The sequence below is a fragment of the Pollicipes pollicipes genome, unplaced genomic scaffold (assembly GCF_011947565.3).
Source record: "Pollicipes pollicipes isolate AB1234 unplaced genomic scaffold, Ppol_2.1 Scaffold_6686;HRSCAF=7923_pilon_pilon_pilon, whole genome shotgun sequence".
In the NCBI taxonomy this organism is placed as follows: Eukaryota; Metazoa; Arthropoda; class Thecostraca; order Pollicipedomorpha; family Pollicipedidae; genus Pollicipes; species Pollicipes pollicipes.
The window spans coordinates 21,771,015-21,782,302 of NW_023596921.1; the positions used below are offsets into that span (position 1 = coordinate 21,771,015).

At 51.1% G+C, this 11,288-nt stretch overlaps 1 protein-coding gene across 1 annotated transcript; it reads right to left on the reverse strand.

Annotated features, from left to right (window-relative positions):
* Positions 1–304: 304 nt before the first annotated feature.
* On the reverse strand, positions 305–7,484 carry LOC119108058 (proton myo-inositol cotransporter-like). Its single transcript, XM_037231639.1, has 5 exons — positions 7,401–7,484; positions 7,137–7,295; positions 6,836–7,085; positions 6,339–6,735; positions 305–374 (listed from the first exon to the last, which is right to left on the reverse strand). The coding sequence occupies exons 1-5, from the start codon at positions 7,482–7,484 to the stop codon at positions 305–307; spliced, it is 960 nt and encodes a 319-aa protein (XP_037087534.1).
* Between the last annotated feature and the right edge of the window lie 3,804 nt (positions 7,485–11,288).

Sequence of the window (11,288 nt, forward strand, 5' to 3'; positions counted from 1 at the left end):
ACTACCGTTTGCATATCGACTGTACGGTAGCAGCCAGAACAAGTCTCGCTGTCGCTGCGTGAAGCATACTAATACACGGATAGCGGCCGGCCAAGAAGCGGCCGGTCATGTCGCAGGTGAGCCGTTTGCTGTACTCGGCTTGCTCGACGGTGGGCTGCCGCTGCTGGACGCTCGCTGTGCTGGGTTTGCTCGACGACGAGCCGCTTCTCGCTGTGCTAGGCTTGGTCGACGACGAGTTGTCGCTGCTGGACGCTCGCTGTGCTGGGCTTGCTCGACGACGGGCCGCTTCTGGACGCTCGCTGTGCTAGGCTTGCTCGACGACGAGTTGCCGCTGCTGGACGCTCGCTGTGCTGGGCTCGCTAGACGACGGGCCGCTGCCAGTCGTGTACCGGATGTAGACCAGGAGTCTCGCGCTGAGGAAAATGCTTGCGACTCTTGTACTTGGCACGGCCCCCATTTTCCTGTGACTTTTGGCAATAACATCGATATTGTAGTGATCTCGGCCAAATGTACGCATTTGGGCTGATTCGTGGATCTATGCGTGGTTAAGCGTAAGAAGAACCCGTTTTGTAGGCGCTGAAAATCGTCAGTCTCTTGTCGTTGTGGGCAAGACGTATGGTTGTGTGCACTGATCCAACTCACGAAGACGCCGGACGGGTGTTCTCAAATCTTTCTGCAGCTGACTCATTTCAGTCTTGCGCATGGTTCCTGATATTCGACGTTGGTATTGGTATTTTGGCACAACTTTCATCACAACATTGAAGTCTTCTTACCCATCGCAATTCAGAAGAGGCACTTTCGCATGTGCGTGACCTGTCGCGCGACCGATTCAAACCTTGAGAATGAATAGCAATACTCAGCTCGTTTCAGGCTCTTGTTCAACGAAATCGTCACAACTGCGGTGGCGAAGATGGCTAGGACACGGCAAAGGGCAAGCGTCCAGAAAACAGTAAGGTTATCATGGCGTTGCTCTGAAATGCATGGCTTTACCGTATAGCTTCCGCTCCGTCAATGCACTGTATCCTTATGGAGAGCTTGCCCTTGTAAACGCTGACGCATTTAAGTGAAAGCGAAAAGAAACCCAAAAGCTAGCAGACACGTCATCAAACACCTTGCGCGTATCGCCTCGATGGAGGGGCTGAGCGGCAGAGAGTGTGTGCCAGCGGCAGATGACTGCGCTATGAGAGGCGTGAAGGCGGCCTGACCTGAATGCAGCCCGCCTGGCCACCACTCCCGTGCCTTCTGGGTTACCAGGCCTTGGGCATCGATTGGCCCTGCGGCCGACGAACGGCCCGCGCGCGGCCCGAGGTTATAATGCAGCTGCCCGTCCGATGGCAGCACTGTTCGCAGCCAAATCAATAGGCCACACGAATTTTGATAAAGCCGCCTGATTCACACAGTTTAAGGCGTTGAATACTTCACCTCGTGAGCCAGGCGGAATATTTCGCTGCCCACCGGCAGCCTGGAATGAGGAGTGCGTGGATGGAAATGGAGGATACAATAGGTAACCCTTTGCTTGGTGGAATGAAACCCGCGTTGCTTTGAAGAAACGAAGAACGGGCTTGATAGAGCTGCTACTTCCATGTAATGGCACGATTCGCTGGCACAATTGCGGACACTAAAACCTAACCATACATTAACATTACAATAGCGTCCATACGACGTGCATTATGTCCACATGTATAGCTATCACAATAAATCAAAATCCCAACCCATGGTCCGCGAATGACGGAAATACCATTCGGCGCACGGGCCGCGGCCCAGGAAATGAAGGCCGCCTGGGATGGTTTCCATCAGAGGCGCCGTCTAGTGTGTCGTCGGCACACATGGGGCCGGCGCGGCGGGTGGGGCCGGCTGCGCGCGACTGACCGCCCGCGGCGCCACAGACGGCCAGCAGCCGCCAGCAGGAGAGACGCGCGGCGGGGCGGCGCCCGGCTGCTGCGGACGGGCCGAGGCGCTGGCCGGCGGTGACCATACAGAGGGCGCCAAGGCACGTACCGCAGGTGAGGAGCCTGGGCGGAGCCAACTGGCAGGTCCCCAGTGCTCTGATCTGCGGCGTGTGGTTGAGTTGACGTGATGGTGAGCGAGACGTTTGGTGTGATCGATTATTTGAACGTGCCTCCTTTTCATTGGTTCCTCCGCCCACCTCAGCGCGTCACCAAACACTTCTGCAGAGTTGAAATCATCAAATAGGTAGTGTAGTCACGGAACTTTCATCAGCCCCATCCTTTGGTCAGGCTGTCTAATACAACATGGTGCTCCAAGGACGTTCACTAATTGCACAGAAAACAAATAGAAAATGAACGCACCATCCCAATATATTGGCATCAAGTAAGTCTCTCACATTATCGCCGTTTTATCGTATGTTTTCAGCCGAGACGAAAATGCCGCCCTAACGAAAGTACCGCTGTCGCCCATTAGCATCCCAAAGGGCTCATTCCAATGTAAAAATCTGCAGGCTCCATGTGTGTGAAAAAACGCTGGTATAAAGACGAGCAATTAATTCGGGGAAGCGCTTGCTCCATCTTTTGAGTCATTTCACTCCGAAACGATTTACAGATAGACCTAACTGCTGAAATGGAAGTCTTTCTTCGTCACCGTCAGCTTCAACATTCGTTGTTATCCGGATGCTGAGTGCTACCAAAATGCTGAAGTAGTCAGCATGTTTATATTTACCTTGAAACCACTGGGCACAAATCTCGCACTAATTTAGGCGGCACATCCGTTCTGGTGTCAAGTCATAACAGCTGTACAGATTTGTTAAGCGCTAAGGTTTAGTCATCATTTGGGATTGTGATGCTGCACGTAATCGATGAGAAGGCATTGGTACGCTGCACTCCAGTTTTTTTTTTGTAACTACGAGTATTTACGTAGAATCACTCATTTTGTCATGTGGTACTCGACATTAATACAGGTTACATCACATTAGGGATGCTCATGGATTAGGTAAGTATTTGGATTTCAGATTTGACAATCTATGGATATACTTGACTCATCTACAAAACTTCAAAGCGGAACGGAATGGATTGCGTTGAATTCGAAGCTATGGCTCCACAATTGGATTGCAATGGATCTACGCGGTGATATACGAACTACGCGGTGTAGCCGGACCAAACATTACTTTCATGTAAGGAATTCAATAGCGGATCTTGTGGTATAACAAAATAAGATGCACCTGGTTAGGTTGATGGCCTATGGCAGTGTAAAGCTAGGCTATGGCTGTTAGCGAAGAGCATTTCTAAGGAACCGTTTAATGTGACACAACAGAGTGCTTAACAAAGTCATACATATCTGAGGTAGTTTCTTAGGCAATACACCAATTTAATTCATAATTACCACCAATTCCACCGACACAAGGTTAGGTATGAAGGCCAGAACGAGACCAAACTAATCTGCTTTTTTACTCAAGAGCTTGTTTTGTGGAATAGCTTCTGGTGCTCATTTCGGATTTAACTGCGACAGGGACCAAACGAGAGCTATTTCAGGAATTTTTTAAAGGTGGGATTAGACCATTGACTAAAGTAACCACGTCTGCATTCCGTTTTATGGGTCATACCGCCTAGCGTAATCCCTGACGCTTATTTGAGCGGCAAAATAACATCAATTTCCTAGGTTTTTTGGTTATCTTAACTTCGGAAAGTCAAAAAGGGCAACTGACCTCAGTGACCACCATTGACCTTTTGTTTACAATAGGTATCTAGGTCAAGACGGTTGCATAAGGAGGTCTGTGGGCGCTTGAGACACCGATTTGGATTTTGGCCTCTTTTGACCTTCGTTGGTCCCATTTAATGGCCGTGGAACCCCAAATTGGGTGTCTTGCCATCTTAGTTTTTGAGATATCAGGGGGTCAAATTGCCCCATCCCCACCCCACCCACCCGAGCAAAGGGTATTCAACCGGCTACTCGGACGCGTGCTAACAAAATCTGACATGCGAACAGATGATGCTAAGAGATGCTCTTGCTGTGGTTTTGTTTTAAGATTTGTTGCGAACTTTCGGCATGAACAGACCCCATGGTAGCAGTGCTTGAAGCATGAGCCCTAATCTCACCATCAGGTCGTGCAGTTTCAGGTCAACGGCAAAATTTTGTGACGAAAATTTAGCGTACCGGGACCACTCGGCACAGCCCGTCATGCGCTCTGACGGTCCTTGACCTTTAGGGCGGCTGTTGCCTCTGGCCACAAGCCATTTCTGACAATAGCGAGCACCTTGAGGGACTGTACGGGTTTCTTTCCGGAAATTGAATGCACTGCTGTGCATTTATTTTGGCCGCAAATAAGCCAGGACGCTATTAAAGCTACGTCCATGCGAATAAAACACGCTATTTTGGTTATTATTTGCGTCCGAGCGTAAGCAGGTTTCAATGGCTGGGAATGAAAATGAATGCTTAATTAAGGTTTTTGTCCATTTTTTAACATAATAAATTTATCTTCATCATCAGCTGAAGAACAGACTGCTTATTCTCGTGCCTAACAATTCAATGCCATGACAGCGTAACACAATGACGCGATAATATTTTTTATACACCCTCGGTGCCAAAAATGAGCATATTTTGTTGACATTTCCAAATGTGAGCAGCAGTATGCCATCTAAGGCAGCAGGAGGTACACACTGGTGTTACCTCACGTCTTTGAACGCTATTTCGTGTTTGGATGAAGCCATTTCCAGGAGAAAAAATCCGATAACATTGCGCGTCCAAAGTCTTGTTTCTGGAACAGACTCACGTTTTGTGAAAGAGACTTGCAAACTCTTTTAAGTGCATCAAACCCACGCTGCAGTTGATGAGCGCATTCAAAGACCGGCAATGAAGCCAACTGAGCCACCGCGATGGATGATTTGTAGACAATTCTGATTGATGGCTGGGTTGGATCCCGAAATCCGATCCCCAAAATTGAACTCAGGAAGAATTTTACAATATTTTAGCTTTGTTCTTGTACAAAGTATGACATGCACAGTATTTAATAAAATACTAGGTGACCTTATACCGATAACATATTTTTTAGCCGTTTAGCAGGATTTCTTGGAGTAGCTTTTTCGTCATACTTCTTGACACGGGCAAAATATAAATATCTGCAGATGATGTCGCCACGTATGTGTTCCACCTGAATGCTAGATATATACGCATGTTATATATATATATATATATATATATATAATATATATATCCTATATTTCAGGCTATATCTCAACCGTGTGGTAAGGATTCGTGATTAAAAATGATCATGAAAACACCGTACTTAACGGCTGAAACGTATAGTTTTTGTGGTAAGATAATTTATGATTATATCAATTACACGTTATGTCCTATTGTTTGTTGACGCTCACTTTTACACGTCAAAATATGTACGTGATATATATAGCTATAGCATGTATATTATGTAGATATATGATACACTTAATATGTATATATGCATCTTATATATAAACATATATAAGATGTATATATATATGTATATATATATATATATATATATATATATATATATTAAGTGGTTGCTCGAATGTGCTCTTAACGATAAGGTCAGTGCTCCAGACGAGTCGGTCGGGTCAGTGCAGCCAGCAGCCCGCCCCAGCAGCTTGGCCTGGGCTGGCGCTGGCGGGTCGGCACCAGCTCGATCGTCGAGCGCCGCTGACCCCTCCACTGTACTATTTTTAATGTTTTGCGCGCTTCCACGCGCGGCACCTTCTAGTGCGATCGGATGAATGCTATCGGCAACTGTTAAGCTTGCGTGCCTTGGCCTTAGACGCTTAAGTGTTTTGCCTAGTTGTCGAAAGCTACTTTAAGTGAAGGGGCTTAATCATGCCTTAACAGTTAATGGGATCCCGTTGGCTTTGATGTTGTTTTGTGGCCAAAGCATAAAAAGGCCCAATTTCCGCAAAGGTTGACGGATTCTCTATCGCACTGAGCGAGATTCGATGTTTCGTACAGAGTGCACAAAAGCGCTGAAAAAACTGCAAACCCCGTCCACAAGCCCTGAGGGCCTCCTTAGATGAAACGTATGTGCACGCATTCAAGAGAGATTTAATTTCTAGGCGTATGTTGAATCACCTTCCACCACCATCAGCTCAGAAAAAAGTGGAAAAACAGGCAAAAAACAAACATAAAATTAGTGTCGCCTAGAACATTACTATCATTCGCCAAAGGATTCACGCAACCGTTACAGCAGTCCTTTGGCTTGTTGGGGAGCTCGCTCCCGGCCAGGCTCATGGAGACCCCAGGGCTGCGAGAAGAGCATGGGGCATCTCCTCCAGTTGCACAGTCCCTGTCTCCGGCACCGTCACGAAAAAACACGGCCAGGCCGCCCACCGTGCACCCGAAGAAAAGGTAGAAGAACGTGCCTTGGTGCGTGAGGGCTGTGCGCCAGCGGCAAGAACGTCAGCGACACAAGCAGGTTGAATGACCAGTTGACGGCCGTGGTGATGGAGATGCAGGTGCTGCGGGCCCACACCGGAAAGCTCTCTACTGTGATGGTCCACGGCATGGCGCCCAGGCCCGGCGAGAACGGCGTGATGTAGAGGAGCATGCCAGTGATGGGCAGCCAGGCATAGATGGGGCGCCAGTTGGGAGCCCAGGTGAGCCCACCCACACCCAACGCGGCGGTGTCGGCGCCGCGGCCGGCCGCCTCCGACGAGTTGTGGGAGGAGACGATCGGCATGCAGGAGCCGTTGGCCGGCCCGGCAGCCAGGTTCCGGAAGCAGAAGCCGCAGACGCAGGTGCAGGTGCACGTCGCAGGTGCTGGCCGTTCAGCCGGCCGCCCCAGCCACACTAACGGCCGGAAAGGCGCTGGCGCTGAGCTGGAACCTGACGCCGAGCAGCAGCAGCGCCAGCGCCGAGCCGAGCGTGCTCCGCAGCAGGATCGGTCGGCGGCTGGCGAGGTCCACCAGCGTCAGGCTCACCGACTTAGCTAGCACGCTCGGCAAGATGGTCATGGAAGAGAGCCAGATGGCTGTGACCATATCTCGCACGCCGGCCAGTGTGGTGATGTTGGCACTGTAGTAGATGACCGTGTTGACGCCCGACACCTGCTGGAACAACTGCAGGAGCAACCGGTGAGCACGGCGCCGCGTGGTCGGGTCGCGCAGCACCTAGCTGAGGACAGAGCGGCTGTCGCCGGTCGCCACCCTCGCCCGGTGAACCTGCTCCTGCTCGTCGAGGTCGGCCTTGATCGCCTCGTGCTCGTCCTGCACGTGCTTCCCGCCGCCGCGGATCCGGTGCCGCACGTCATGCGCTTGCGCGTCCCGGCCTCGGCTGATCAGGAGGCGCGGCGTCTGTGACATGAAGGCGAACCCGACCAGCTGCAGGGCGGGCCGGCAGCGCGGCTGGACCGAGCAACCAGCGCCAGCCCGCGGGCGCGGCCCGAGAGCGCTCCACACGTGAGCGAGGCCACCAGGCCACCGAACGTGATTGGCTGCCTCCGTCAGGGTGCCGAGCAGTCCGCGCGAGGCGGCCGGCGCCGACTCAGGTACGCAGATGGGCACGGTCATGCTGGAGAGTCCGAGGGGTGAGGGCCGATCACCAAGCGGCACAACCGGCTTGCGATCGAACCGGTCGGCCAGCTGGCCGTCCAGCACGCGGCCCGCCGAACGCGCGCCGACACCACTTGTGCCAGAAGTCGGTCACTTGAAATGGCGGCGCACCAACAGCATGGCGCCCGACACCACGCCTAGTCGTAGCCGAACAGTAGTTTGCTGGTGGCGCTGAGGGAGGTCAGTAGGGTAGAGTAGGGTGCCGTCGTCCGGCGGCTGTCCCGGCGCAGCAGGTAACATGGTGGGGGCCATGCGGCGGAAACAACTGAGCCAGCGTCGGCGGGCCGGCGGTCCCCGGCACAGCAGGTAACATGGTGGAGCCGTGCGGCGGAAACAACTGAGCCAGCGTCGGGCGGCCGTGGTCCCGGCGCAGCAGGCAACATGGTGGAGCCGGTGCGGCGGAAACAACTAGAGCAGCGTCGGGCGGGGCCGGCGGGCCGAGCCGTCCCGATAGGGTGGCGCTGGCACAGCGGCACTGGAAGGTGATCACGTGCGTCCATAGCATGCTGCGGGACCAGGACCACGGCGGTTGCACACGGAGGTACACGGACTAAGCGGGACCGTTTTGGGTCCCGCTTAGTCCGTGTGAATTACGTAACAAGATACATGAGAGAATACGAATGTCCTGGGGTAGTAGTGGGGAACTGGCGCGGTTCATTATTCGTCTCCGTTCTAGAGAAGCATTGTTATCGCAATCATAATCGATACTTTACTCATTATCATAATCGATACTACATTATATCCGTTAGCAAAGCGATGTGTTGGCCTCAGCACTTTGGTCGGTCCGTGTTTCGATGTCTTCTCCCAGTCAGTGCCCGGTTTTGTGCTGATGTATCACAATGCAAACACTGCCCTCTGAAAAAGCGCTGTATTTCATCTCAGGAGAGTAAGACAGCCGGTGCATGGTATGTTATGAAAACCTGAAATCAGCCGTTATTGAAAATACAATTGCCTCCCTTTTGTCGTCTGCACTGTTATCTGCAACGAATCGCGAGGTAAAAATAGGGCAGTGCCGCTGCTGCCTCACTGACAATTTGCTTAGGACAAATACCTAGCTCCACGGTGGTTGCACACGGAGGTCTGGGGTCACTTGAGATATCAATCTGCAGTTTGACCTTGGTTGACCTCATTTGACCCAAGGGTATTACCTAGAACTTCAAATTTCGGCTAAAGTGAGTTCACGTAAAAGTTAATCTACTATGTGAATTTGATGTGTCTAGCTATCTTAGTTTTTTAGATCTCTATCTTTTAGATCTCAGTGGAGTCAAATTGACCCCCACCCGAGGGAAGGGTGTTCAACCGGCCACCCGGGTGCGTGTTTAACCTTCAATCTTAATGTGCCCATACTTAGCCTGGGCATGATACTGAGTGGTCAGAGAAGCTCGCTGATTCGTGTCTGTAGCAAACGGCTCAAAAACACATAAGAATAGAGCTTCAGAGTAGGGAGCTGGTGATGTCTTTGGATTCAGCTTAGGACGTTCATTTAAATTAAATGGTAGTTGTGATGGGGAGCGATCATTTTATCTATTAGCATTACTATTTATTTTGCAATTCATCTCATTCTTCACTTTTCACGAACACACGATATGTTCTGCCTCCATAGGAAGTTGGTTTAAAGCCAAAACCATGAATTCTTTTCAACAACTAGACCCAGGTGTTTTATCTATGTTTAACAGACCTGATCTATGGGCCACAAGAAGACGGTCTGGGTTCTCCGAACCCCGCCCTGCAAAGAATGCATACACGCGTGCGGCACGTGGTTGTGGCGTTGCGTGGCTGTGGCTGTATGGCGCCTGACTGTGGCGTTGCGTGGCTGTGGTTGTAAGGCGCCTGACTGTGGCGTTGCGTGGTTGTGGCTGTGTGGCGCGTGGCTGTACTTCTAAGGGTATCCCAATGACGCTAATCTTTCTCTTGTCAGCTTACCATGATCTGTGAACGCCGACCACAAAAGCAAAATGTTGAATAAGATCGCAAATTATGCGGCTTTGAATTATGTATTTTGATTATTCATTCATGCATTTGTAGCCGTTTATTCGCCCATCTGAAATTTTTGTAGGTTACACATTTTCATGCATATTGGGAGGTATTCGTGTTTCATGGGTTCATGTTTCAGGAGGCCGTGTTTCACATGAGCACGTGTCTCATGGTTTCGGGTTTCAGTGTGCCATGTGTGACGTTCCACGTTCTCCAGCAAGACTCCTGTTTCAGGACGCTGTGTTTCACATGAGCACGTGTCTCATGGTTTCGGGCTTCAGTGTGCCATGTGTGATGCTCCACGTTCTCCAGCAAGACTCCTGTTTCAGAGGCCGCTGTTGGTCGGACATGAGCGCCGGTCGTAGGCCGTGCAGCGGCTACACACGCCCAGGGCAGCAAGATGGCCGCCGACCGCAGCCAGCACAAGCTGGCGCTGGACACCGGCCCTTGCGTCAACAGCCTGAACAGCGCCAATGGCACTCCGCAGACGCCCAGCACGCAGGTCCGTCTGGGGTGGGATTATTACCCGGATGTGTGCCGTGGGTGGGATTATTACCCGGATGTGAACCGTGTGTGCTATGTCACTAATGGTGGGCCCTGGACTCCTGGTTGTTTAGAGTGAGATTATTACCCGGATGTGTGCCGTGCGTACTACGTCACTCAGGGTGGGCCCTGAACTCCTGGTTGTTTAGGGTGGGATTATTACCCGGATGTGTGCCGTGCGTACTACTGCGTCACTCGGGGTGGGTCCTGGACTCCTGGTTGTTTAGAGTGGATTATTACCCGGATGTGTACCGTGGGTGGGATTATTACCCGGATGTGTACCGTGGGTGCTGTCTCTCAGGGTGAGTTCCGGACTCCTGGTTTCAGATGTGTTCGGGACTCGGAATGAAGCGATTGTGTCTTGAGTCCGACATGCCGTAGGGGAAGTTTTGCCATACATTTTGGACCCCCGAAATTTGGGATCCGTGAGCCATTGGACTTTTTGGGTGAGACACCCAATGATCTTTCACAATCCTAAATATTTCCGTAGTGTGGTGAGGGATCTACTAGTTTATGAGATTAACTCATAGTTTGCCAAATAATCTTCTTGAACGCATAATCTATTTTGAGCTGTGCTCTACAGATCTCAGAGGCTCCTTTTGTTTTTATGCGATTCTGCCCAGGACTTATTTGGCTCTAGGGAACTGCTATTGCGGCAAATGCATAGCATGGTTCGTGTACGACCTCTTCTATCCACAGCAATTTCTTCAAGAAAACCCTGCTGTCTTGTAAAACACTAGCAATGTTTTTGTTTATATTTACTGCTGTATCCAAAGCTCTCGCAGCGACTTGCCTCACTGGCAATGTTGTAGCCGTCAGCCATTAGCCAGTCCTACGGTCGCTCCGGCAGAACGGCCGGGCGTCATCACAACCCTAGAGGAGGGGCTCTGTGCACGGTGAGGTTTGCCGGGGGATGCGTCACACGACCACCGCAGCCCATTTATTTCCTGTCTACGTAATCCACAGTCATGGGTGTAGTTTGATCGTACTGTATTGTATGATTTTCCCCATTCAGTTGGAGATCGCCAGCCCTGTAATTTGGGCTCCAGCTCACCTAACTTTGAGAAAAAAGCGTGTCAGATCCCAGGAGAACCCCGTTTGTTGGCGTATTTTGGGGTGAAGATTGAGGCATTTTCACTGCTCAGCCTCTCCTCGCAACTCATGTTGCGAAACTACGGGGCCGCCGACAGCTCTGAGATAACCATTGCTGGCTGGGAGAGATATCGTCGAAAACAGAATTAAGGC